This window comes from Leishmania panamensis, assembly GCF_000755165.1.
Source record: "Leishmania panamensis strain MHOM/PA/94/PSC-1 chromosome 33 sequence".
Lineage (NCBI taxonomy): Eukaryota > Euglenozoa > Kinetoplastea > Trypanosomatida > Trypanosomatidae > Leishmania > Leishmania panamensis.
The window spans coordinates 760163-786501 of NC_025880.1; the positions used below are offsets into that span (position 1 = coordinate 760163).

The 26339-nt window shown below is 56.2% G+C and overlaps 7 protein-coding genes across 7 annotated transcripts, besides 2 other annotated features; all 7 read left to right on the forward strand.

Moving 5' to 3' along the window:
* Positions 1–1633: 1633 nt before the first annotated feature.
* On the forward strand, positions 1634–2704 carry LPMP_332030 (phosphoribosylpyrophosphate synthetase, putative; the record flags this gene model as incomplete). Its single annotated transcript, XM_010703992.1, has 1 exon — positions 1634–2704. One exon carries the CDS (start codon positions 1634–1636, stop codon positions 2702–2704), a length of 1071 nt encoding a protein of 356 aa, XP_010702294.1.
* A 3459-nt stretch (positions 2705–6163) lies between these two features.
* Positions 6164–8044, forward strand: LPMP_332040 (hypothetical protein; the record flags this gene model as incomplete). Its single annotated transcript, XM_010703993.1, has 1 exon — positions 6164–8044. One exon carries the CDS (start codon positions 6164–6166, stop codon positions 8042–8044), a length of 1881 nt encoding a protein of 626 aa, XP_010702295.1.
* Positions 8045–9328: 1284 nt separating this feature from the next.
* Positions 9329–11446, forward strand: LPMP_332050 (hypothetical protein; the record flags this gene model as incomplete). Its single annotated transcript, XM_010703994.1, has 1 exon — positions 9329–11446. The coding sequence occupies one exon, from the start codon at positions 9329–9331 to the stop codon at positions 11444–11446; it is 2118 nt and encodes a 705-aa protein (XP_010702296.1).
* An 885-nt stretch (positions 11447–12331) lies between these two features.
* On the forward strand, positions 12332–12583 carry LPMP_332060 (60S ribosomal protein L37; the record flags this gene model as incomplete). Its single annotated transcript, XM_010703995.1, has 1 exon — positions 12332–12583. One exon carries the CDS (start codon positions 12332–12334, stop codon positions 12581–12583), a length of 252 nt encoding a protein of 83 aa, XP_010702297.1.
* A 2189-nt stretch (positions 12584–14772) lies between these two features.
* On the forward strand, positions 14773–16062 carry LPMP_332070 (hypothetical protein; the record flags this gene model as incomplete). Its single annotated transcript, XM_010703996.1, has 1 exon — positions 14773–16062. One exon carries the CDS (start codon positions 14773–14775, stop codon positions 16060–16062), a length of 1290 nt encoding a protein of 429 aa, XP_010702298.1.
* A 1374-nt stretch (positions 16063–17436) lies between these two features.
* LPMP_332080 (RNA editing complex protein MP46) lies at positions 17437–18897 on the forward strand (the record flags this gene model as incomplete). The annotated part of the gene is made up of 1 exon (XM_010703997.1): positions 17437–18897. The coding sequence occupies one exon, from the start codon at positions 17437–17439 to the stop codon at positions 18895–18897; it is 1461 nt and encodes a 486-aa protein (XP_010702299.1).
* Positions 18898–20671: 1774 nt separating this feature from the next.
* On the forward strand, positions 20672–22018 carry LPMP_332090 (serine/threonine-protein kinase a, putative; the record flags this gene model as incomplete). The annotated part of the gene is made up of 1 exon (XM_010703998.1): positions 20672–22018. One exon carries the CDS (start codon positions 20672–20674, stop codon positions 22016–22018), a length of 1347 nt encoding a protein of 448 aa, XP_010702300.1.
* A 650-nt stretch (positions 22019–22668) lies between these two features.
* Positions 22669–23211: a repeat region.
* A 1850-nt stretch (positions 23212–25061) lies between these two features.
* Positions 25062–25581: a repeat region.
* Positions 25582–26339: the final 758 nt, after the last annotated feature.

Here is a 26339-nt window from a genome sequence, read left to right on the forward strand (position 1 = left end):
TCTCTTTTATTTTACTCTATACCGATTGCGCTATGTACTGCCTCAATCTTTCCTATATTGTTCCCACCACTTTCTCTTCTGCTCTCCATTTTCTTCTGCTCACCGGATCGTTCTCTACGCTGTACAGCGAAAAGAAAAAGGTCTGACGACACCCGCAGCTACACGCACGCCGCTGGCACCGCCTTGCCCACTCGTATTGAGGGTCGTCCATCTACGACACGCACAAATCTTGACAATGTCGCTGGCGAGAAGCAACTGCGGCTTTTGCCAGTACTTTCACGCTCACCATGACGCTGTCCGATGCCCCTGCTCCGCGTGTTGGAGTCGCCGTCGCAGTGGCGACTCTGCCAACGCCGCTGGACGGATTGCACTTTCCAAGTCAGTGAATGTGGCACCGGCATTGAGCCGCGTCGCAACCTCATTCCGTGGTGACAGCGCTGTAGCGGTGGCTTCAGCCGCAGGTGTGGAGGCGGCACCGGCAGTTTCTGAGGGACCGTGTCCGCACAGTGCTGAACCGTACCACCACTGCCGGAGCTGCGTCCTACCTCCCTATTTTGCGCGTCAGCAGGCTCACTAGGATGGCCACGCAGTTGTGTGCGCACCCAGTGTCCACCTGGACGCAGGGTGTGGCTGCGCTGCAACGCGTCGATGCCGCCGTGGAACTAGTTGCGCCAAAGTGCCGATGCTACCTCTCCCTCAGTATGCTGCGCATGAAGTGCCGATTATGGGACCGCTAGCATCTCTCTATACCAAGTCGTAGAATGTCGCACGTTGCACAACCGCCGAGCAGCCACTCATCCCTTATCCGAACGCAATACGCGCGCACACACACACATGTGAGTGTGCACAGGCGCACTGTTTTGCGCCTCTCTTTGATGTGATAGCTGTTTTCACCTGCTGTGTAGGACCTCCCCCCGACCCCCGCCGCCGTCCTTTCCGCTGCACCGCCTACCTTGCTCTTCTCTAGACTCGAGTTGCACAATCGATCTGACTCGGTTGTGTCTCATTCTCTCTCGCGTATGTGCATGTGCGCCCTCTACACAAGTCAGATCTTGTGCTTCACAAAGACGATTCTCTGCGGCACTTGTGCGTCTTTGCGTGCCGGCACCGGCATAGGCGGCCTCTTCTGGTCGCTACTTCGCTGTCCCATTGCCTCTCCCTTCTCTCCTTTGTTTTGTTTTTCATTCATTCTCTTTCTTTCACTCGTTTTCTGCTTCGCTTATCCGACTTCACGCCACCTTCATACAGCAGCAACAGACGCGTGTCCCCACGTCTGCAGAAGTACGCGCACGTCTCCCCCTTTTTTTCTTCGCTGACTTCACGCTCTCGCTCTTCCTTCCTTACCTGCGTAGCTCTGCCGTGTGCTTCTCTCTTCATTCCTTCCTCTGCCAACAACTCCCATTGCCTTCCACTAACGATCGAAGCATAAAAGATACAGGGGCAAAGCCTCACATAACCCAAAGAACAGTAGAGCCATTGCAACCACTTAAAGCAAAAAAGGGGGTACTCTGGCAGTTGGCCGAGCGCACCTACGCGCGCATAAGTAAGCTGGTAGAGACGTATACATTTCTCAGCTTTTCTCTCCGATTTTGAGAGCTTGCGTGAGTTTTTCTGCTTCATATCATTCTCTTGGATGTCTGCAAACACACCCCAGCATCACAAGGGGCATCAAGTCGCCGCCGGGGAGACCTTCTTCTACCGTCATCATGTGCGCCCAGGAGTAGAGACGGCCTTTCGCATTCGGCTCATCTCTGGCACCGCCAACCCGGACCTCACGGACAACGTAGCCAAGTGTCTGAACGTGGACAAGTGCCGCACGGAGATCAAACGCTTTGCTAATGGGGAGCTCAATATTAAGGTGGTCGACAACGTTCGCGGGGATGACTGCTTCATCATTCAGCCGACTGCCGGCGGCTTCGACACGGACGTCAATACAGCCATGATGGAGCTGCTGCTGCTGGTGCACACTCTGAAGTTGTCTTCCGCCAAGCGCATTACGGCTATTGTGCCGTATTACGCGTATAGTCGCCAGGATCGTAAGAGCGAGCCGCGTGTGCCGATCTCTGCCTCCGCGGTGGCACAGCTTCTGCAGTGCATGGGTGTCGACCGTGTCGTGACGATGGATCTGCACTGCGGTCAGATACAGGGCTTCTTCCGAAACATCCCGGTGGACAATCTGCTCATGTTCCCCGAGTTCGCGACGTACCTGATGCGGCAGCCGTGGTTTGACAAGAACGAAACTGTGGTAGTCTCGCCCGATGCCGGCGGCGTCGAGCGTGCCAACGTGCTGGCCGATCGCATCGGCGCTAGCCATATTGTCACCATCCTGAAGCGTCGCAAGGAGGCGGGCGTGGTGGACTCCATGCAGACAGTCGGTAATGTCCTGGGCTACACGTGCGTCATCATCGACGATATGGTCGACACCGCCGGCACACTGTGCAAGGCATGCGACCTGCTGAAGGAAATGGGTGCAACGCGTGTGATTGCCTGCGCGAGCCACGGCATTTTGACTGATCCGGCGTGTACCCGTATTAACGCCTGCGAGGCACTGGAAGAGCTAGTGGTGTCCGACTCGATTGATCAGCGTCTGAAGACGGCTAGGTGCGATAAGCTGACTGTACTGACGACGGCACCGCTGCTGGCGCAGGCGGTGCACAGCCTCCATAAGGAAGCCTCGCTGTCTTCTCTCTTTGTGAAGGTGTAGCACCACGTTCTGTGGCACGGGAAAGGGGGCTTGCTCGGGTGCGCATCCCCGTTGTTTTCGCACTCATACACGCAGGCAGGAAAGCGGGCAGCGGCAAGCAGGAATAAGACCAAACTCTAACGCAATACTGAGAGAGGCGAAGTGGAACCTCTTCAGCATTTCTTTCCTGTCCTCATTTTTCTCTTCCTTCCCTTGCTGATCTTTCACGTAATATATTTATTTATCTATTTATTTCGTTTAATGTTGAAGTGCGGGACGTGTTTCTCTCTCTGTTTGTGTCTGCAGTGATGTGCAGTGTGGAGAAGACAGTCCCACACCCACAAACGCGCACGCACACATGCTATTCCCCGGACGCCTGCACCATCTTCGCCGGATCGAGGGGATCTCACTGGAGGTTCACCGACCCCTTTCTGATAGCCTGAAAGCATGCGACGTAGGTATTCGTGTGATGCTTGCATGAGCTCTTATTTTGTTCTCGTCCCATGTGTGTGTGTTTGTGTGTTGGAGTTTGCGAAAGGCCTCCCCCTTTTTATTTTTTCTTTCTGTTTCAGTTTTCCGCATGTTTTCTGCATATTAGCGCAATTGTGGTCATTTATAAACAACGAACGAGACAACAACAACAGCCAAATGAGTGAGGCTTGAAGAAAAGGAAAGGAGGGGAGGGAAGGGGGTGCCATAGCGTACTGTGCATGGCGGATTGCAGCATCTTGCGCCGCCTCACGGGACACGGCTGATGCTTCTCAAGGCATACCACGCGAAGGGGGACGCCATGATCTCTACCTTGCCCGCTGGGGGAGGGGGGTTTGCGTATTCGTGAGAGGTGAGGTGACATCGGCAGCTGGCATATGGGTGTGTTGGAGTACCTCTGCCAGGCACTGAAAGCCTCCAGGGATGAAGTGGGGTGGGGGGAAGAGCGAGAGCCAGAACCCCACTGCCGCCTCTTTGTTGAATGAGCGCACGCCGTCGCAGGCGTGTCGACGCAGTATTCAGTGCTTGCGTCGTTTCTACTCTGAAACTGTTTTCGGTTGTTCAATACCTTCCTCCGCCGCTCATTCGAGCTTCTCCTCTCTTTAACCTCTGCGCCTCCCCTTTGTTTGTTACTCTACAGAAGTGCGCGTGCGCACCTACAAGCGCGAATTGGGTCCGAGTCACTCAGTGTTTTGGATAATCGTTTCGTTTGCTCTCTTTTTTTTTCCCCCTGCACCATTACGCCTGCTTTCTCCCTTTCCCCTTGGTAGAAAGGGGGCACCTCGTTGACTGCGCGCGCGGAGTTGCACGTGCATCTTGCATGTGTGACGGCATTGGCGTTCTTGTCAGCTGTGCGTGGCGGTAAGGGGAGGCTGAGACGGAGCGCGTCTTGGGCGAGGTTTACGCGAAGTCTTGTGTGATCTTCTTCGCATGCTTCTCTCGTGAGCACATTATAGCCGTAGATATCTATGCACACACACAGACACACACACACACACACACACACACACACGCATCACATAGCCCTCGGCTCCGCCTTGCAAGCCCTACGGGAACAAATTGTTTGGCGGTCGAAGTGAAGTGAAGATAAGCGCGGTCTTGTGGACAGACGTGCAGCGTCACGCTTGCACACCCCATCACCATCCTTGACGGACTGCCCCTTTTCTTTCTGCTATTGGCTTCGAGTGTCCCTGTGCATTCACGCTCTCTTCTTTTTTTTTTTCTGCTAGAACTGCTCATACCTGGTGCTGACTTGAAAGAAGAACCTGCCGGTGAGTCGGACACCTACGAAGGCACAGAGAGCAGAGATAGCGAGTGGCAAGGCGGACAACAGCGGCAACTTGAACGTGGTCGAGACAACGAAGGGCACTCCGCAGTGAAGCGCGCCGCGCGAAGAAGGCGTGCCTTTCTCTCTGTGCTGCTTTTTCTTCCCCCCTTTTTTTATTTCGCGAGTCTCGAAGAGGACAACCGCCACAGAAAGCGAGAGAAAAGCACAGCGCCTCCTCTTCTCTTCTCTCTCTCGTAGGCTCCTCGTGCGTGCGGGCTCTTTCTTTTACTCTCTCTGCTTCTCTGCACACTTTGCTTTTCTTCTCCACCCCCCACCAGTGCTTCTCTCTTCCTTCTCTTCCCCCGAATTTTCACGACCTTTGCGAGGTTAGCTTGTTGGCCCACACTCTGAACTGCAGCCGTGCACGTGCGCTGCGTGGACTCACCTCCATTGCGTCTTGATCTTCCTGCTTGTGGTTTTTATTTGCACTTGCCATCATATCTTTCTGCTGGTTCCCTTCTTCATCTTTCACGAAGAGAAACTTCTTACACACGAACACGCGCAGCGAAGGGGCGCAGTGCTCGAGTGCAGAAGTTACTAGCCAAATCTCCACTTGTGCTTTTATCTTCAAGAGTGGTGCGCTTGCCAGTGCGCGCGCCTGAATCACTCCACTGCATTTTTTTCCTTCTTCCAGAGGGCAGCCGGACCAAAACAACTGATTAAGTGCATTTTTCGCATCGGCGCCTACTGTCAGGCTCTCTGTCGGAGCACGTATGTCGTCTGGTCACGTATCTTCGTTTCACAGCAGCTCGGACTGCAGCACGGCGCATGTTTCGTTCTCTCGCCAAAGCAGCGACGATACTGATGGCATGGGGTCCAGCATCTTCCCTGAGACCACAAAGCAGATCAATGCGTCACTGGCGCCGACCGCAGCCTCAGCCGTGACACTACCTGCGTCGGATGCCTTTGCCTCTCCAAGGAGTGGGCCCACTGCCCCTGGTGAGATACTGGCAAGCTACACACCTACTCCCAGCTCAGCGCGAAGGGGCGCTACGGGCCACCAGCGGATTTCTCCACCCAACAGCAATATGCCTGCAGCACTGCCGACTTCATTGTCGCTGCTGGCACCCAGTTCACGTGATGCCAGGAGCGACTTGCAGCGCGGGGCGAAGAACGTAACTAGGGCGAGTGGCTCAAACTCCCTCCCTCCGCTGCCACCTTCCATGCAACAGTCATCTGTGCTTTCGGCATCCGGCAGCGGTTTAGCTAGTCAGTATCCGTTGACTCCTGCGCGCGAGTTGAGGGCTTCTATGCCCGATGGATCTCTTCGTAGTGGTACGGGTACTGCGGCCCAGCCACTGGCACAAGTAACGACCGCAGCAGACGACAAGAACAGCTGGTGGACTTCGGTGCGCCAGCTTGTCTCTAATCGTGGCGAGCAGGTGAACTCCTACCTGGAGAGCCTTGTCAACCCTGGTGGCACTGCTGCTGCTGCTGCTGCTGCTGCCGAAGCGCGTGCCGCGTATGCGGCGCGCTTGCGCGAGAACACGAGACCGCCTCGCGTTCCCACGCGCCGCGCCGTGACGAGTCGCTCCACTTCACTGATTTCCGGCACCGGCGTGACGTACGACCCCACCCGACGTAGCCTACCGACACGCCCGCCGCCCTTGTCTTCCACCTACAGAAGCCGACGTACCCTATTCGAGCCGTACAACAACACACTGATGCCCCCAGACGACCCGGACTCACGCAACAGTGAAGGGCCTTTTGAAGTGCCGCTTGACTTGGTCGTCATCGATCCATCCCAGGATCGCCTCTTGTGGAACAACCCGAGCACTGCGCAGCCTGTCGTGAAAATTGTGAACCAGGACGCCATGAACGACTCCTTCATGGGCGCTAACGACGAAACTGACTCGGACGTCGACGGCTACGATGGCGAGCCGAATGCGTACGTGGTGGATCTCCTGTCGGCACTGCGCGGGTATCAGTCGAATCAGTCAGAGCCATTTGGGCACCTTGTCGCCGCGGCGCTGGCGTCGCGGTCGAAGGAGATGCCGGTGCGTGGCTTCGAGATTGCCGCTGCGGAGCACAACCCGTACCTTGTGCGAATGATTCTCGACTCTGGCACGCTGGACGAAACGGACGTGGAGGCGCAGCGCAATGTGCAGGAGACCATGGATGAACTATTTTCTATCAACCAAGGGGAGCTGAGCCCCGCCATCTACGAGTACCTCACCTCCTTTTTTCGCATGCCTTTTGTGCGGCTCTCGCACAAGCAGTACACCCTGCTCAAGCGTAGCGGCTTCGAGTACATCAAGCTCATGTACGATCACCAGCACGTCCTGCCTGACGAGCCCCTGCACTCCATTCTGATAAACCAGTCCCGCGCGATGCAGATCATCAACCTGATTTTTATGATTGTGCAGCTGTGCGCGATTGTTTTCTCCACCGTGGCGATCGCGCTGGTGCTGGTGAGCTGGATTTTGGCGAACAACGGCAGTCTCCAGAGCTACGGCTTCTACACACTAATTGTCTTTGGGGCAGGCTGGGCTCTGAATCTGATCTGCATCATCTGCACGGTGCGGACCCGGCAGGACGAGTCGCAGTACGAGCCCAGGAATGAAGACGGGGAGTACTTGTTGGTGCCGTCACCTTATGTTGCGGTGGTGCCAGTGCTGCCGCTTTTCGACATCTTCTGCCTCATCGCCTACTTCCGTGCGCTGCGGCAGAAGCGCATGATTCTGGCCCATAACATCGTCGCCTGCAGCCGCATCTCTAGCATTTTCTACGCAATAATATTTGCCTTTCCGCAGCTCATCACGCAGGCGTACTTCAACAACATTGAAGTCAGCATCGACCCTATGTGGCGGCATCGCTGGCCTTATATTGTGCTCCTCGTGGCCGCGACCGCGCAGTGGTGCGTGGCGCTGTTCGGCTACGCCTGGTTTCTTTTAACGCACGATTCAATCGACGGGTTTGGCTTTGCCTGCTTCGACATCGGCAAGGAACCCCACCCACTGGAGCGACATAGCGCGGTAGCGCACGTGCTACACTACGTCATGGCATCACTGCTGGAGACGAACATTTTCCTCCTCGCCACGGCCGCAATCCATCTGCCGATGAGGATATGCAACTCGTACAACATTGCCATCGTCGTTCTTTCCAGCATCACGATCGTGTACATCCTCGTCGTGTACATCTTCATAATATTGAAGGAGGCGTCAACGGTGCGCATTAGCTTCTCCTGTGTTCCGCTGTTGATCATTCAGTTAGTTCTGCTCATCTTCTCGGAGAGGATCGACATGGCGGCGTGTGCCGCCTTACGGAACCTTTACTTTCGCCAAACCTTCATATTTGGCTACCTTAGTTGGGGCGCCTACTTTCTGCTGTTCCTTCTGTGGCTGATCCTCATGATTCAGTGGTGCGTGCTGTGGACAACTGAGGTGAACTTCTCTCCGCGTCTGCTGTGGCCGCTGGTGAGGAAAGACACGCGATTCGCAATACCGAACAAGAAGGACACATACGATTCGACCTCTCCTACCGACTCTTCGAACCTGACGCGGCTGGGGGACGACGGTGGAGGAGCGGCTTTTGCACCCTCGTAGAGAGAGAGTGTGTGTGTATGTGTAGGGGAGGGAGAGGGGGGAGAGAGGCGCCAACAAAAAGGGTGAAGGTGCGATGCTGACGTGTAACCGCGCTTGAATTGATCATCCCGAACACCGAGCGGTGCAAAGGGGAGGCGCATCATCGACTACCTCCTGAGTGCTGATTCCAATTTGTGTATTGCTGCCCGTGCCACCAGCTGTTGGGGGTGGGGCGGGGGGCGGGAGGGAGGGACTGCTATGAGTGCTTGTGTGCATGCGGGGAGTGCGCATTGCCTCCTTTACAGGTGTCTTCGCGCTCCCTTCCCTGTTTCACTATTCCATTTTATTGCTGCCTTGTATATCTCTCAGTTTGCTTGTTTTTTTTTTTTTTTCGCGCTTGCTTCGTAGATGAGGTGGAGGAGTGACAGCTTGGAGTCGGAAGGAGAGGCGAAAGCTGCGCTAAGAGAAGCTCCACGATGCCTGGGGAGAAGCAGGCAGGCCCGGAGGCGGTTTTAGCGCGTGGACGCTGTTCTGAGGACGCCTTTTTTTAATTTGCTTCTCTACTATATTGCTGTCGATGAACGTGCCCTCTCTTGGCTACTGGAGATCGCTGCCCTCCTCTCTTATGGCACTTACCCGCAGTGTCTCATTCTCCCTCTCTACCTTCCGACTCCAACTTTTCGCCTCTGTCGTGCGTGTCACGGGAGGATTTCGGGGGTACTTGAGGGCCATCTGAAAGGGTGCGAGCGAAAAAAAAGTGGAGTAAAGGAATGACCTGCCACAGAGGTGCCGGCGTATCACGTGGTTGACTGCCGCAGCACAGGCGTACATAAAGTTGTCCTTCTCTTTGTCTGTCTCTGTCTGTCAGTCGTAGCTACACCTTTGGCCTCTCTTTCATCTTGCCGGCTGCGTAAGAGTGCGCGACCACCACCTGCAGTGATCGGAGATCTCGCCTCCGACGGACACACGAAAACACATGCACGCACCGAGTCGAACCACCTTTCCACGACACCGTTGCTTGACCACCGCTGCTACGTCATGCACTGCCGGCACACGCTCACGTCTCTTTGGCGTGTGTCGGCAGGGGCGACGCCAGTGGACCTCAACACTTTCTCCAACCGAGTCGCCAGCTCTGTCATGTGCTTTCGACGAGGTCCACTCCCCGTCTTCGCCATGCAGTTCAGGTACCTTCGCCATACCTGCCCAAGCTTAGCGGCGAACCAGGGCTTCCCCGACACCACGGCTTCTGCAAGCGTCAATAAGGCGAAAAAGAAGAAGCGCACTCTCTCACCCGAGGACATCCTCATGCGCCGCGTGAATGCGCTTGTTGGTAAGCGCAACGCTGCCGCTGCTGTGCAGACCGTCAAGAGGGCCCTCCAGGGATCATGGGAGTCGCTAACAGATGGTGCGGAGCCTGCCGGCAGTGGCTCATCTGAGACAGCTTCTTCAGGCGTGCTTTCCACTTCCCGTCCAGTATTCTCGACGAAGGCCTTTGCAGCCGCGCTATTTGCCTGCGAGGCAATTGGTGACGCCGCATCCGGCCTGTCTCTCGTCGCCGAGGTGCGCCGGTTCTCCTCCAGAGGCATCTCGACGGAGTGGCTCCAGACGGAGCACGTGCTGTCGGTGATTTTGCGCCTCCAATGCGTGGCGGGTGACCGCGACGGCGCGACGCGCATGATTGCCTATCTTGAGCAGCACGGGCTTTTGCGCCTACGCAGCGCCTCGGCCTTCTTGCAGTACTGCTGCAGTGGACTCAGGGACCGTCGACTTGCCTTTGCCGTATATGAGGCGGCACTCAAGCACAAAATCGAGCTTACCGAACCAGACTACGTTGCACTTGGCCTGCTGTGCGTGCAGGTTCGAGAACCTATCCGCACGCTTTTTTTCATGCTGCAGGAGATGCGCGAGCACGTTGCGGAGGTGAGCGAGAAAATGGTGCGCGAGGTGCTGGAGCCGTGGGTAAGGATGGCCAACGAAGACGCCACTGTCGGTCTGAGGCCTCGCGGGGTTCAAACGTCGTTGCGTCTCCACAGAGTCGACGGCATGCATCACGTCCTGCAGCTGTCTGTTGCCTCGCCACCACCGTCGACTGGTGCTTCTGCGAGAGGTACCGTCAGTGCCAGCGACAGTGCTGCGGCTGCGCCACCTACCGGTACTCAGGTGTGTGGCGTCTGTCCAGCTTGTCAAGCGAAACTATCCGGGTACCCTTTCACAGCCGCCTGCCGTTCTCATCTTCTGCGCGAGTTAACGGAGCTGATCATTCCGCGGGCCTGCCGCAACCGCCGTGCAGTGCTCGGATTCGAGCACTGGAAGCGCTATATGCACGCTCGCCTGGACGCGGGCGATCTCGTCGACGTCTTCATTGACGGCGCGAACTTGGGCTACTATGGCCTGTCGAGCTGGTACGATCTGGCCAAGAAGCAGCTGATGCTGCACCGCGGCGTCCCAGAGAGTCGAATCACCGGCAATGATTTGGACTTTAATGCACAGTGCCAGAGCACTGGCCGCGTCGTCGATGTAGGCGTGAACTTTGAGCTGATTGACGCTGCCGTGACGCTTGCCGTGGATACGTACGGAATGCACCGCCCACTCGTCATGCTGCATGAGCGACACGTCGAGCCGAAGTTCATGACGTCACAGAGCACCACCATTGTGCAGCGCTGGAAGGATCGAGGGTGGCTCTACTGCTCTCCTGCGGGGTTGAACGATGACCTCTGCTGGCTGTATGGCGCACTCCTCTTGACCGATCCGACGGACACGACGCCTACGCCAGTTACAACAGCCTCCGTCTCCTCTCATCGCACGTTTGTCTGCACCAACGACAAGATGCGCGACCACCACTTCCGTCTCTTGAGCCCGAGAGCCTTCACACGTTGGCGTGACCAGCACCGCATTGCCTTCCGCTGCGCGCGTGTGGGGGATCGTACGGAGTTGCACTGGGAGCTGCCGGCTCCTTATGAGCGCTGCATTCAGCGACACGATCCCCACACCGCTCCTTCGAAGCATGAGCCAGAAAAGCAGCCAACGCCATTGCACAACGTGGCGTTACACTCGGCGGCTCCCGCCGGCTCTCCACACGGGAGTGGCGTGGGGGCTATTACCTCGTGGCACATACCCTTTACCTCCGCGCCGCGAAGCGCGGCGGCCTCGGCTGTGCTCAGCGCACCTCACGATGGCAAAATTCTTCAGCACAGCTCTGATGGTGGGCAGCCCGCTGCGACGCCAAATGTGGAGGACAAGAGTGCTGCTCACCATCCCTCAGTTCTCCTTCAGGAGGTAGGAAGGGAGCAGGTGTGGGAGGCAGAGGAGCCCATCGTCGTGGAGCAGGAGGAGACAGCGGGGGAGGAAGACGCCGTGGAGACCGCACCTGCCCTTGCAGGCCCGTGGGTGTGCATCACTGTCCACGAAGAAGCGGTTGGCTGAGGTGATGAAGGCGGCGTGATTAGGCAAGGACGCAGTACCAACGGCACTGGGGAATGGGGAAGGCTGCATGCAGCGTGTGACTCCGCTAGACTTCTGACTCCTCCCTTTCTTCATCGTTGTATCTTCTTTGAGGCTCTCCCCTCTCTATCAATCCCATAAGTGCGTAGGCAACACAGCACAAGAGGCACGCATTTATGATAGCAGACTACACACACGATGAGCCTGTCTGTCTGGAGCAGCGTGCAAGGCGGCGGTGGTGGGTGTTGGGACAGAGGACGTGAGGAGTGGGGGGGGGGTTCGTCTTCTACACTGCACCGGAGAAGCGATGCGACACACACTGACCACACAAACCCTACAGACACGATAGAAGCACCACGTGGAGAGTGAACCGGCAGGATGCATGCAGGACCTGCTGCACTCTCATGACAGCTGCATTCGACCGTGTCATTATTCCCCGCATGCCCAGAGACTGCGGTGACAGCAACGTCGCTCTATTTCGTCACTCTCTCCCCTCCAATCTCTCTCCCTTCATACTCTTCAGAGAGGCGAAAGAGAGAGAGAGGGTGGAAGAGAAGACATGGGACGGGATCGAGAGGACCGTTACGCGCTTTTTTATGCTCATACAAGTACACTTTTTCCCTTTCTCATTTTGTCTCTCTTTCTCTCTGTTACTCGTTGCTGGTGCGTCACTCCTCTCTTCCCCTCGATCGCGCACACGTTACATGAACGCATTTGGGCACAATCACTCCCACTCGTTGCTTGCGTCCTTCTTACCACCTCACGCAACGCAACTCTCCTTTCCTTTCTGTCCTCAATCAACACCCACCCACTGAATCTTTCATTTCTTTCGCAGTCTTGAAAGGTATTTCTACGCGAGGAGCAAAGATGACGAAGGGTACCACGTCAATGGGCCAGCGCCATGGGCGCACGCACATCTTGTGTCGTCGCTGTGGCCGCAACGCCTACCACGTCCAGTGGGAGCGCTGCGCCGCCTGCGCCTACCCACGCGCTAGCCGCCGTCGCTACAACTGGTCTGTGAAGGCCATCAAGCGCCGCCGCACCGGCACCGGTCGCTGCCGCTACCTGAAGGTGGTGAACCGCCGTATCGCGAACCACTTCAAGACCCTCAAGGCGTAAGTGATGGCGCAGGCCCACGCATTTTCTCTTGAGAACGTAGGCTGAAGGGAGGACGAAAGGCACAAGCAAAAAACACGCGCTATGCCCCCTTCTTCTTGGTTAAGTGGCGAAGGAAGGTGTAGAAGAGGTGGAGAGGCGATGCTCGCCGATAAGCATACGCACACACACACACGCAGGCAGACACAGAACCGTGCTGAGACCTCTTTCTTTAGAGGGGAGGCAGCGAGGGCAACTGAGTCGCGACTCGCACCGAGAGTGTAGAGATGTATGTGTTGTGTGCGTGTGTGGAAATGCGAGTGAGAGCGTGTCAGCCTACGTCCTCCTCTTGGCAGCACTCACGTCTCTCTTTTCTTCGTCTCCACACTCCTCGTTGCTTTGTGCAGCGTACCGCACGTAGACTACTGTCAAGACAGCCGCTTCCGCGGCACTTCTCCCCACTTTCTCTCTCTGAGTGTGTATGCTCTTCTCTTTTCTCATTTCTGCAAGACACCAAACATAAGAAACAAAAGGCAGTAGGGCGAACATCGAAAGACGCACAGAGCGAGCGAGCAAAAAGAGGGACCGGCAATCGCCTCTTTACCGCCTCTCGGCCTCCCTCTTTTTTCACTCACTCTGTGCAACATGAGCGCCCCCGGTCACACCTGCGCACCTTTGAGGGACGGGAACACCCCCGCCAGCATGCGTGCAGCACAAGGCTGCCTCACGGCCTTGTGCTGCATGCGTGTGTGTGTGTGTGTGTGTGTGTGTGTGTGTGTGTGTGTGACTTCCTTGGGGAGAGGGAGGCTGATAGGGAATCTGAACGCGTTGCGTCAGTGGGCGCCGTAGGTGCTTCGCCCTTTTTTGGTCTTCTCTCCCACTCCGCCTCTCCTTGACGGTTACGCAGCTTGCAGAAGGAGTAGCACACGTTTCTTTTTTTTGCAGTGCTATGCAGAGGTCATCCGGCGGATTCTGCCTCACTGGTGCCCGCGAGACTCTGCGCAAGCTCAACTCGCTTCACTACATGCCTGCTTTGTGATATTCATCGCTGTCTCTCTTTCGCTCTGCTGCCATCTCATCCCCCTTTTCTAACGACTGAGTCCCCCCCTGTCCCGCTCCATACGCATTTGACTAACTGAGGGCGACGCTGCACAACCGTACAAAGACGAGGCAGAGGGGTGTAGTTGAGGAGTCAAACGCATCGTTATGGGGAGGAGAGAGACAATCACACTCGTATACGTCTCTTTCTCTCTCTCTCACTCTCTGATTGCGCGGGTGCACGTGCGTGTGCACCGGTGTCTATGTCGGAAGTAATTTTGCTTTCGCAGGGTCTTCACTCCGCTTTGCCCCTACGTGAAGTACAGTTTTTTCCCCTCTGCTTATCCAAAGGAGGCGGTGGACTGGAATACACGCATACTCAGATTCACAAAGCGTGAGCGAGCGAGCGACTGTGTTCTACTTAGGAGGCAAGGGTGGGGGAGCAAGGGAAGGGCGACGCAAACGAATCCACGCGCACAGATCGCGTGAGATAACGTCGTCCTCTCTTTGTGAGTTTTTCTGCTGCTTCTCCGCGCACCTCTGTAAGCGGAAGGAAACGGGGAGGCCGTTTCGCGACTCACCACCGCCGCCTCGTGAGGAGCTGAGGTGCCATGAAGAACACAGGAAAGTCCTCCGTTGATGCTGCACCGCCGCCGGAGATGGGCAGCACGGTGCGCTCCACGACAGCAAAGCCTCCGTTGACATCAGTTGCCACCACACCGTCTTTGCCAGTCACTAACGCCCCTTTCTCATTGGACGGTTTTCTGGCCAACTTCAGCGGCGTAGCGACTACCGCAACCAGAGATTCATCTGAGGATTCACAACACAGAGGCACAAGCCACCAAAGAGACTCCTCGGTGTACACCCCATTCGTATCCCAGCAAGGCGATGGCGACATGTTTGACTTCTTCTTTGCTGCCGCTTCCGGCACCCCGTGCGTCAGCGGCTCTGCCAACGGTGCCAACAGCGCGTCAGCAGGACCTCTGGTCGCAGACAACAACAACGGTGGCGACAGGGGTGGGCGACTGAACTTCGATTTTGCCACCCTTTTTTTCCAGGGCGGAGAGGACGGTGCCTACCACCACAACGGACTAAGGTCAACTGAAAGTGACGGCGAAGGGGGAGGTGCAGATGCCAGCTGCACAGAGCGTTATATTCGGCGTGACAGCGGCGACATGGCAGAAGGCGCCAGCGAGGGCGTCCTGCCCACAATGCGCTTTTTTTTTCCGGATGATGGAGTAGCGCCGTCAATGGTTGATGACTCTTTTGTTTCTCTTCCGGCCTCGTGGAGCGTTGAGTCGGCCGCCGGCACCAAAAACAGATACGCAGCGCCGCCGCAACCGCAGAGGCTAGAGGCAGTTAGGGAAGCTGTGACCGAGTCAGTAGGTGACGAGGCGACTCACACCGTTGCACGATCCGGTGCGACGCTGACGGTCGTGGCGTCTGGTCCGACACACATTGCTCCCGTGGATCGAACGCCCGTGAAGAGTGTGCCCTGCGAGAACGCCTCCTCATCGGCGATGGAGCACGAGTGCTCATTGGCAGAAGCTCTTGCCGCAGCGCCATCTTCGTTGGGCCTGCTCTCGGACGAGGAGTCCCAGCGCACAGCTGCGCCACTTTCGCGCTTCAGCGACGCTGAAGAGACGAAACCAAATGACATGCCAGGCAGGTTTGTGGCGGATCATTCTTACCCACAACCGGAATTGCTTGACGGCAGCATTGCACGAGGCGTGGCCGAGGTGGAAGCAATGGCCACCCTGACCCACAGTCGGCAACCCTCACAGCGTGTACCTCCCGCCTCGCTGCCGCACTCTTCGCATCTGCCAGACGGAACTCCGGCAGCCGCAGTGGTTCCTGCGACGCCATCATTGCCTAGGAAGCCGCCAACACCCCTGACGCCGCCGCCATCTGTGCCGTGTCGCCCAGAGGCCCCCTTACCGATCAGGATGCCTGGCAGCGACGCTACTAGTGTGGCCCTGCGCAAAGCTATCGAAGAAGCCGAGGAAGTATGGACACGTGGGCTCGACACGGAGTGCATTTCCAATCCTGAGGGCCGCAGTGCGGAGACGGGCATGTCATCTATCAGCACCACGTCATCTTCTTCCTCCGACGCGGTCTTTTTTGCAGAGGTGACTCAGCTGCAGCAGCAGGCGGCACGGCTAACGGAAGACTCTGCCCGATCCGCCGCCTCTCTTCAAGCGCTAACGAGCGGCCTGCTTCGCATCCTCGGCCCACATGCAGCACTCTCAAGTCTCGTGGGAGAGCAGTACTCGAAGACACCGCTAGTGCATCTGCCGTGGTTCCTGATTGCAGTACTCGAGGGATTGTTGAACAACAACGCAGACGCAGACGATGAGGGCGGTGCCGCATTGAAGCAGGTAGAGGTGGCGGAAAAGCAACCGGTGTCACCGCGTCCCTGCAGCGATGCTGCTGAGATTGGCAGCAGCGGTGGCCATGCCGTTTGACACGCAGTACCACCGAATGAGGGGCCTTTCCCCCCTTCTCCCTCCGAGATATGAATAGTAAGGCCTGACATCTTGCTGTCCACCTCTCCAAAGCACTCGCTTCTTTCGCCTTTCTCTTCCCTCACGAATGCGTCTCGCGTATGTCGAGTTATGTGGCAGCAATGAGCACGTCGAGGCTTTGTTGCGTGTGGTGTTCTGCCAGTGACGCGGCCATCTCACCCCTTCCTCTGTCCCACCTCTGTTTCTCGCACACGTGCGTTCAAGGGACGAGGTTGCGCCCTAGCGAGGATACGGTAGCGTGTAAGCGCCGTGGAAGAAGGGGGAAAAGAAGACGCGCAGGTGTTCACGCGTGCGAGCTACTGCTGCAGCAGGTATACGCACCGCTATAGACATCCAAGCATATACGAACAAGTCGACACATGGATGCTGTTGGATCGCGTTCTTCGCTTGATCATCTCTCAGTCTCCTGAGCTTGGTGACACAGCTGCCGCGCAGATGCGTATCTTTTCAGAGAGCAGCTGGGTTCCATTTTCTAAGTATTCCCTGTGGCCCTTCGTTTCATTGGCGACTGTCCGTGCAGGGGCGTCTTTGTGGGCGTCAGTATTAAGTGCGTGCCCACAAATCAATTCTTTGAAAGTGCAGTTTTCTGCTCTTGTCTGCTCACCTCCCCCCCTTTTTCTCCTTGAAGCAATGAAAGTGGAAAGAAGACAGAAGGATCGAGGAGAGGCCATGCCCCCATGAAGGCCAGCGCGCATGGATATGCTCGCTTCGTCATGTAGGATGTGCGTGGCAGTGTCTGGGTGTGTGCTTGTTTCCCTCTGTTGATCCTAGAAGGGCAGCCTGCGGCAGTGCATGGCGGTGAGTGTGCCCTCTGATACGCGGCTATACGCGAGTGTGACTCTCTGGCCACTCAATTGTGCGTTTTCTCTCATGTCTCACACTCTGCTTTGGCGTGCTTGTGTGCTCGTACGTGCCTTCCGTGCGTGGCGCGCGCGCTGCCATGTGTTCGCTGGCACCACTAACAACTTTTCTGTGATCCTTTTCTGTTAAACACGCTCTCACCGCTACACGTACGTTCAAGCAGGGAAAAGGGAAACTCGTGAGGGCCACAAAAGAGCCACACGACTGACGTATGGGTTAGGAGAGGGCATGCGGGGCCCGTTAGGGAGAGGACATGGGGCACTGGTGCTGCAAGACACCGTCGCTTCCCCAGTGTCGACGGTGCCGTTTTGGCGTCCCCCAGCCACCGCTGTCAAAAGGCCGAGCTACGGCTCCAATATGATCCCACTGCGCATGCGATTCGACGGATACCGGCGCGCCACGACCTCCACTGCTTCGTGGTACTGCCTTACCCCTGCGCGATGCAGGACAACAATGCCGGAGAGTGCATACGCAGGGTCATGTGAGCCGGAGCTTTGCTTGCTGTGCGATACCCCCTACACCTCCTGGACGGCACACACCCGCGAGCACGCTCATGTGGCGCGCTCAGTGGTGTGCCGTTTCTTTGTGATGCCAGAGAGAAGCGAGAGCATTATGCAGCACCTGGAGCGGCACATCGCTCTAGACCTCAAGGAGGTGGATGCCCTCACAGCCCGCAAGGTAGAGCGACGCCGTGAGCGTCTTCTTGCGGGCCTTGTGCACCTTGTCGAGAAGGGGGTGCTGCGGTATAGCATACCCACGCTGCCGCCGTCAACGCCAACAGGCGGGAAAACTGGCAGAAGACGAGACATCGGCATTGGTGGCGCGTCGCTTGAGGTCAACTTGGACCGCTTTCTCACCTGTGTCCTTGTCGGGGAAGCGTTCCTGCGCCGTGAGGTACTTGACCGATGCGCGCGGCTGATACCGTCTCTCAAGGCGGTGGAACTGAACAGCGTAGTGGCGTACTTGACGTCAACACGCCAAGTGGCTCGCATTTTCGATGAACTATCACTGCTGGAGCTGCTGGTAGCGCGCGCAGAGTCGGACAAAGCTCCTGAGAGCGCCACCACCGTCTTTGCAAGAGTGACAGAGCCAGCGAACGTGGAGCCGCTGAGCGCGACCGCTGGGGCACCTTCGTCAGGCAGTGACACAAGCACAGACGCCTCACCTCTGCCGCGGCCTTCTTCTTCCATGCCGGCCGCCACTCCTTCCTCTCCCATACGTTGGAATCTCTCTCATGAGGACAAGGCGTACATCATGTGTGCCTGCCTCGGCGAGCTGCACCGCTTTCACGAACAGGAACGACCGCGCTCCGTCGCCTCCAAGGCAGCGGCAGACGCCATTGTGCTAAACGTGCTTGCCGGACACGGGCGTGAGAACCTGGTGTCGGAGTTGGTACATGACACACTGCAGCGTATGGTGGACGAGGGGACGGTGATCTGGCGGCAGCACCAGGAGGATGTGAAGCGGCGCGGCCTTTCATCCGAGGCAAACTTGACAGCGAAGAATGGAATCGGTGAGCAGTCTGCACTGGACATGGACGGTCGGATGTCTGAGGGCTTACGGTACATGCGCACCGCGCCGTTGGCGTCAAAGCCGTCACCGCCGTCGGCGTCTGTGGGTGCACTGGATAGTGCTGCAGCGGAGAGGCTCGTGTCTTCCTACCTGCCCTTCAAAGATATCGATCAACTTGGCAGCGAAGAGAACGAGGCGGTGAAAGCCACAACAACAACGCTGTCAAGGTCGAGCACGGACGACACCTGCATCACCACTCCAGATTTCATTGCAGCGCTTCACACTTCGGCGAAGAACTGGAAGCCGCTCACGGCGGAGCTGAGGCAACGTGGAAAGGATTGGAATCGGCTACCCTTTGCGCCTAGTTCACCCAAACTAAAAGTGTGGAAGAAGCCGCGCTAAACACAGTGCGCTGAAGGCCTGTGTGCGCGTCTTTGTGCGGATGTTTATGCTTGTCTGCGGATGCGTCATGTTGTGAAGGCTCAAGTGGATCCATTCAGTGGTTGTTTTGCCCATCTTGTTGAGAGCCCCTGGTGCTTGTGGTCATGGCGGTGTTGGTTGCCAACGTGGCGTTGTAAGCGGCGCAGGGGCGGCCACCAATGAAGGTGCTTTGAGTGCCATTGAATGGAGGAGTAATTTATTTTTCGTCTGCCTACGCGTGTGTGTATCCCTCTCACTGGCGCACAGCGCTGAGTGACACCCACTCAAGCAGAGTGCAAGAGGGAGGTGCCGCACAGGTGTATTTATGGATATATCGATCGAAAAGAGAAGGGAAAAAGTGCCGCGGCAGTGGTGCTGACCCTGCTCGGAAGCTCAGTTACTGCCCTGTCGCTGATGACTGTGTGGCAGTGCAGCCAATATAGGCAGCGCGTGCAGAAGCACACCTCTGAGACGGCGCAAAAGAGCCGAGCGCACGACATCTACAGCAGACCATGATGAAGACACCCAACGACGGTTATAACTGTTGTCGTGTTCTTCCCCCGCGTTTATTTTCTCTGGAATTCTCGCACACGCCGCGCACACCCCTAATGCGCAGGCCTGACCGCGATGACTCTCGTCCGCGTTCCCCCCCTCTCTCTGTTCCCTCCTCCTGCACACCACTGTCCGCCGTTATTTGACCCATGCGCTCTGCCTTTCTTTCATTGCGTCGCTTGTGTCTGCGATACTGAGAGCCACATGCGAGAAAAGAAATCGAGAGAGGCTCATCACTCTACTCCAAACACAAACGAATTCACGCAACCGCAACGGATCTGTAGTCCCAACAGCAGCAGACTACCCCTCCCCTCCGCACTATCCTTCTTCTCACTACACGGACTTCACTTGTTCGAGCCATTGACAGCAGAGGCACATAGCCGCATCCTTCTCTGCATCTCTCTCTCTCTCTGCCCTTATCCTCATTTCTTTGCCTTTCCTCACTCTCTGCTCCAGCTCATTCTGCGACTTTCCCCTTGAGGGTATCCCCGAAGCATTTGGTCGCTGAAAATCACTGCAGCCTTCCCCCTCCCTGTGTTTGCCTTTGCTTCATTTTTTCATTCTCCTCTGCAGTTTCGGTGAGCTCTCTGTGGCGTTATCGGTGTGTGCTCCTATCTCTATCTCTCTTTTGGTTTGTGTGTGTGTGTGTGGGACCGCGCGTTTATCTTCGTTTGTGGCTGGGTACGTGGATTCACTTGCTCGCCGCCGCTGCCCTGCTCCGCCCCCCTTTTTTTGCTTATTCTGCCATTCTCCCGCTTCCTCATCTCTTACATTATTTGTGCAGGAGGAAGGGGGGAGGGAGGAGGTCGGGTTGTCGGTGTTTATTTTTTCCTTCGTTGCTACGGCGCGTTTGCATCCTTAACGTGGCGGTGGCGGTCATCGTTTCTTTCGTATTTTACAGTTTTTGTTGTTTTCTCATTTTTCTCTATTCGCCTTTTTTCCCTTTTGGGGGTAAGTCGCGCGCATCTCCTCCTCCTCCTCTGTCCTCTCTCCCTCCATCCGCTCTGCAGTCCTTCTCGAAGTTGTCGGTTGGTTATTCGTGTTGTTATTTCTTTTCTGTGTTCTCCGACGTTCTTGGCACCTGTACTACCCTTCCCTCACACGGTTACTGCTCTCGTGCTCGCTGGGGAGGGGTGTAGCAGCAGCAGCATAACATACCAGCCACAACAGCCGCGCACCCGCAGCAAGTAAGAGGAGCGATAACATGGCGGAGGCAATTCCCATCTCTACCCAGCAGGTCCCCGACAAGAGCGAAGTAGAGCTGGACTTCAAGGACATTCTCGGCCCTATGGGTAGCAATACATGCAAATATGAGAGGGTGCGCGATCTCGGTTCTGGTTCTTTTGGCAAGGCGCTGCTGGTGCGCCGCGTGTCAGATGGGCAGCTACTCGTAGCCAAGCGCATGGATCTGACGACGATGTCGGAGAAGGACAAGAAGTACGCGACGGCGGAGATTCAGTGTCTCGCCTCATGCGACCACTTTGCTATCATTAAGTACCATGAGGATTACGTGGTGGAGCCACACATAGTCATCATCATGGAGTTTGCTGACGCTGGCGACCTGAACATGCAAATCAAGCAGCGCGCCAAGGACGGGTTCATCTACTTCGAGGAGCACGAGGTTGGCTATACCATTGTGCAGTTAGCCATGGCGGTCGACCACATTCACCGCCGCCGCATACTACACCGCGACATCAAGGGGGCCAATGTGATGCTCATGACGAACGGCGTCATCAAGCTTGGTGACTTCGGCTTCAGCCACCAATACGAGAGCACAGTGAGTGACCAGGTTGCCCAAACGTTCTGCGGCACGCCGTACTACCTCGCACCGGAGCTATGGGGCCACCAGCGGTACAGCAAGAAGGCGGATGTGTGGGCCATGGGTGTTCTTCTCTTTGAGATGATGGCGCTTCGCCGCCCGTTTGTTGGGCAGGGAATGCGCGCGCTGTCGGAGGCGGTGATGTGCAGCAAGCGCGACTGTGAATTGCCACAGCATTATAGCCGCTCACTAAAGGAGTTGTGCAATATTATGCTGCGAGCAGACCCGAACCTGCGCCCCTCCTGTGCGCAGCTCTTCAAGTTGCCATACATGATGAAGTTACTTATGGACTTCGGCACGAGCGTAGACAACTCACAGCTCGTGAGCGACTCCCTCAAGACAAAGATTCACACAAACATCTGTGAAATTCGTCAAGCAAGCGCACATGACCCGGAGGCGTTCGGGTTTGTCGGTCACGTTGGCACCGTGTGCTCATCCGTCTTCTATGAGGGTTACGTGCGTAAGGAGAGTGGGGAAGCGTGGAAAGAACGCTTTCTTGTGTTGCGTGACGGCGGCCTTGTCATCAGCCGACATAAAGGCGACAAGGAGACGAAGCCGCTGCCTGTGGCGTTCATCGACAGTGCCGTCTTCGTGCCGGAGAAGTCTGCTTGCGCGCCTGGCGTCTTCGCAATCCACCTAAGAGACGCCAAGACAATGTGGCTCCAGGCGCTGCCGCCGGAAACAGCGGGGATATGGGTGCATAAGATTCAGCAGTCGATTGGCATATCGTAGCCTAACGAGGAAGGGAGACATATGGTCCAACGCCAACACCAAGAAAGTGACAAGGCTATCGGTCCTAACTGAAGCAATACAGAGAGATCCCACGCCAGTTGTCGAGTGGGAGTTTCATTTTCCCGCGTTGGAGGAGCGCGGTTTTATCAGTGGCTGAGTCAGCCATCGTGCATGTGTATGTACCTTTACGTATGCGCATGTGTTCTCATTGGTATTTTGTGCTACTTGTGCTTGGATGTATTTTCGAGGTGGTGCGCCGCGCAGGTGCGCACAACGATAACAAACTGGGTGAAGTAGGCAGATCGGCAGCTCCTGAGAAGAAGGGGCGCTTCTCTGCGGGACTAGTCACCCCCCTCGTTTCGGTCCCCTCCTCCCTCGTTTTTTCTTTTTTTCGTTTTTATTCTTTGGCTTTGTGTTCCCTCGCTCTTCCTCCTCCTCATATATGTAGATAAATAAATATATATATATATATATATATTATTTTTTTTCTTTGTCTTTCTCTCCTCCTTTTTGCCCGCTCTCCCTTCCCCTCCTGCTATGCGAAAGGGTCAAGGTGGGCGGAGGACGTAAAAGGGCATAACTTGGCACACACACACTGCAAGAAGGAAGTAAATGAACAGCACGTGGCAGGAAAGTGAAAAAAAAGTGTGTTTCGTTTTGAGGTCCCGATTCCCTGCCATGCAACACGTCAGCTCAATTCCCCACTCTGCCCCCGGCCTGCCACGGGCCCATCGCGCGGTGCGCAGCAGCCCTAGACACGCATTGCAGCACCGCGCCGCTACAGCCCCAAACTCCTCCCACACCGCCCCGCTGGTCGCACCACCGCCGCTCCCATATACCGGCCGCCGCCTGGCGCATCTCGCGGAGCGGCGCAGGCTCCTCACACCAGTGGGCAGCGAGGGGTCGGGGGCGATGCGCTCGAGCCACGCTGGCACGTCGTCCAGCATATGGGTGGCACAAGCGTGCTCACTGCGGCAGGTCGCTCCGACGCAGCGCTACCCAGGCCCTTACTGCCAACATCAGCAGCCACACATCGCTCTGACACCCCCGCATCGGTAGTACCTGGCCCTGCCGGCACCACGAGTGGTTTGGTGTTGGCAGGGGACAGGGGTGCTGCTTGGCTTCCCCACACAATGGGGGTGCTGGCCCCCTGGAGACACCACGCACCGCGGCGTATCCCCCCGTTATGAGGGACGGCAAAAGAGGCGGATGGATAAGAAACGCCAGTTTGAGCAAGCAAAAATGAATGGCTGCGGTGCGTGCTGAGACATTTTCCAGCGGTGGTTCCGTGTGGGTGTGCTCACGAGGGGTGCAACTACACTTCTTCCCTTCCCTCTCTTGCAGCTTACATGCACATATATATACATATATATGGATGCAAGTATGCACCTACCTCGCTTGCGTGCAGCAAGACAGTGTCTCTTTCGCCTTTTCTCTGTGCTTTGATTGTACTCGGTCTTCTGCTTTAATTTCTTTTTGTTCGCCTTTGGTGAGCTTCTCTATTTTGAGCGCACTGTAGGACTTACCAGGTTTGTTTTCGAGCTTTTGCCTCTCGAAGCCCCCCCTCCCCGTCTAGTATGCGACGCTGTGGCGTGGATGTTAATCTGTGCTCGTGCGTGCCTTCTTGTTGCAAGTATCTTTCTCTGTCCGTGGCTGGTTGGAGGTGGCCCTCTCTTGCCTTCTTTGCTAGACTAGCGGGGTGTTACGTATCTTTCAGGGCCATCCCTCTTTGTGGGCGTCCGCATCATGGGAGGGAGAGAGGGAGTGGGACTGTCGGCTCCTTCGCTTTGTTCCATCTTCACCTCAGTAAGGAAAAACAAATGGGGGAGGGTTGTGCGTTGTTTTCGGTTTTCACACTCATTTTCCTTTTGGAAGTAGTCTCTCGTGCTATCACCGGGATAGGTGGCTGAGCAGTGCAGTGGTGCCGAGCCCATGGAAAGAGAACGCCCCGGGTAGGTAGTAAAAGGTAGGGAGCTGATCAAGCACGGAGGGCCAGTCTTGTGGCTTTTGAGAGAGTGAGAAGCGAGTGCACATGGGTGGCGCCTGGTACTTGCAGTTACATGCGGCAGCATGCAGTTCCTTCCATCTTTTTCGCATTTGCTTCCCCGCTGTTGCGCTTCGCACCCTTACACTCTTTTCCACATCCCTTCCCTATGATGAGCGCTTATGTGTTCTACTTGGCGGGATTCGTAGGCAACTCTCATAGCATCTACGCGCCTGCTCATGCACATTGAGCAGCAACGACCGGAAGGGTGCGTAGATGATAATCTACTTCGACATGTAAGACTAGTCTCTTTTCATTTTCCCTCCCCCCCTCTTTAGAAGCACCGGTGCTTGGTTACGAGGCTCTACTATGCTGAGAGAGCGGTAGACCCGGGCAGGCCCACAAAATGTGGACACCCACCTCTCTCTGTCATCTCCAAGTATGTCTGAGGAGACGAAAAAAAAAAGGAAGCTGCCGCAGCAAAGAAGGGACTGAGCGTGTCTCTCTCTCTCTCTCTGCGTGTATGTGTAAGGGGGTACGTATGCCTGCTTCATGCGCCTCCTTTACCTTTCCTTACTTCCTTATGCTCTTCTGTTGGTCCTCATCCTTATTTCGGCAATACTCCGGGGAAATCGCTTTTCCTCTCTCTTCTCTGCTCACTTCCCCCCTTCTTTGTATGGGTCTCATCCGTCTCATTGTTCACTTGAGGTGTTCCCCTTCCTCCCCCCTCTTCTTCGTTCACTTCTTATCCGTGTCTCTGACCCTTTTCAGTGTCTTCTCACGCGTTTTGGCTGTCACACGCACGTTTTTTTTCTCTTTTTTTCTTGGCCCTTTTTATTGTCTCTTTCGCTTGTACGATTCTGATGTGCTTTCTCTTCCCACAGACTTGTGTCTTGTCGGCTGCCTCCTCCCCCCTCCCCCGATTGCTCTCTCTCTCTTTCCCCTTTGAGACACATTGGTAAGCATCTATGGGTGTCTGTGTCTCTCTGTGTGTGGGTCAACATACGCGGCTCTTTGTACGTCTATGTCTATCAAATTTTACTTTCTCTGGCGTGACCCACACCCTGATGTCCGAGGGACGCGCCACGGTGCGTGGTGTCTCCAGGGGTCCAGCACCCCTGTCCCCTGCCAACACCAAACCACTCGTGGTGCCGGCAGGGCCAGGTACTACCGATGCGGGGGTGTCAGAGCGATGTGTGGCTGCTGATGTTGGCAGTAAGGGCCTGGGTAGCGCTGCGTCGGAGCGACCTGCCGCAGTGAGCACGCTTGTGCTACCCATATGCTGGACGACGTGCCAGCGTGGCTCGAGCGCATCGCCCCCGACCCCTCGCTGCCCACTGGTGTGAGGAGCCTGCGCCGCTCCGCGAGATGCGCCAGGCGGCGGCCGGCATATGGGAGCGGCGGTGGTGCGACCAGCGGGGCGGTGTGGGAGGAGTTTGGGGCTGTAGCGGCGCGGTGCTGCAATGCGTGTCTAGGGCTGCTTCGCACCGCGCGATGGGCCCGTGGCAGGCCGGGGGCAGAGTGAGGAATTGAGCTGACGTGTTGTATGGCAGGGAATCGAGGCTTTGAAGAGGAAAAATGCCATCCGCGCATACATTAGGAAGCAGGTAAAGGGAAAAGTGTGCAAGCAAGATGCCCTCGTCTCTTTCTTTCTTTTATCTTATCTTGCTCCATTTCACTTTCGCACTGTCTACTTGGCTTCACCGAGTGATAATCTCTTGGCAGCACAACGCTCTACCTTTACTTGATTGTGGCGTTGCACTGTAGAACTGCCCTCTCTCTCTCTCTCTCCCCCTCTATACCTCACTCTACCGCCTCACCTTTCCTGCGCGTTTCCTCGCTTTGCCTTCTCGTCTATATATATTTATGTGTGTATGTGTGTGTGTATGTGTGTGTGTGTTTGTGTGTGTGTGTGTGTGTGTGTTTGTGTGTGTTTGTGTGTGTGTGTTTGTGTGTGTGTTTGTGTGTGTGTGTGTGTGTTTGTGTGTGTGTGTTTGTGTGTTTGTGTGTGTTTGTGTGTGTGTTTGCTTCTTTATGCGCTTTGCTGCAGGAAAGTGTTCGCCGCAGGTATGTGTGCCTGCCACTCTTTCTCAGGCACTCGTACATTGGAGGCGGACGCTTGGCTCACTGCGCAAGAGATCCGGCGCAAGTTTGGTGACGGTGCGCACTTCTTTGAGAGAACGACAGAGAGAGAGAGAGTAGCGAGAAAATGGGTGAGGGGAAGATGCAGGTCAGGAAGAGGTTGTCCTGGCACGGGCAAGAGAGGAGATGCACAGACACGCCATGGAACCACCGCTTTTTTTGAATCAAACGTGCAAGTAACACCGCCCCTTGCAG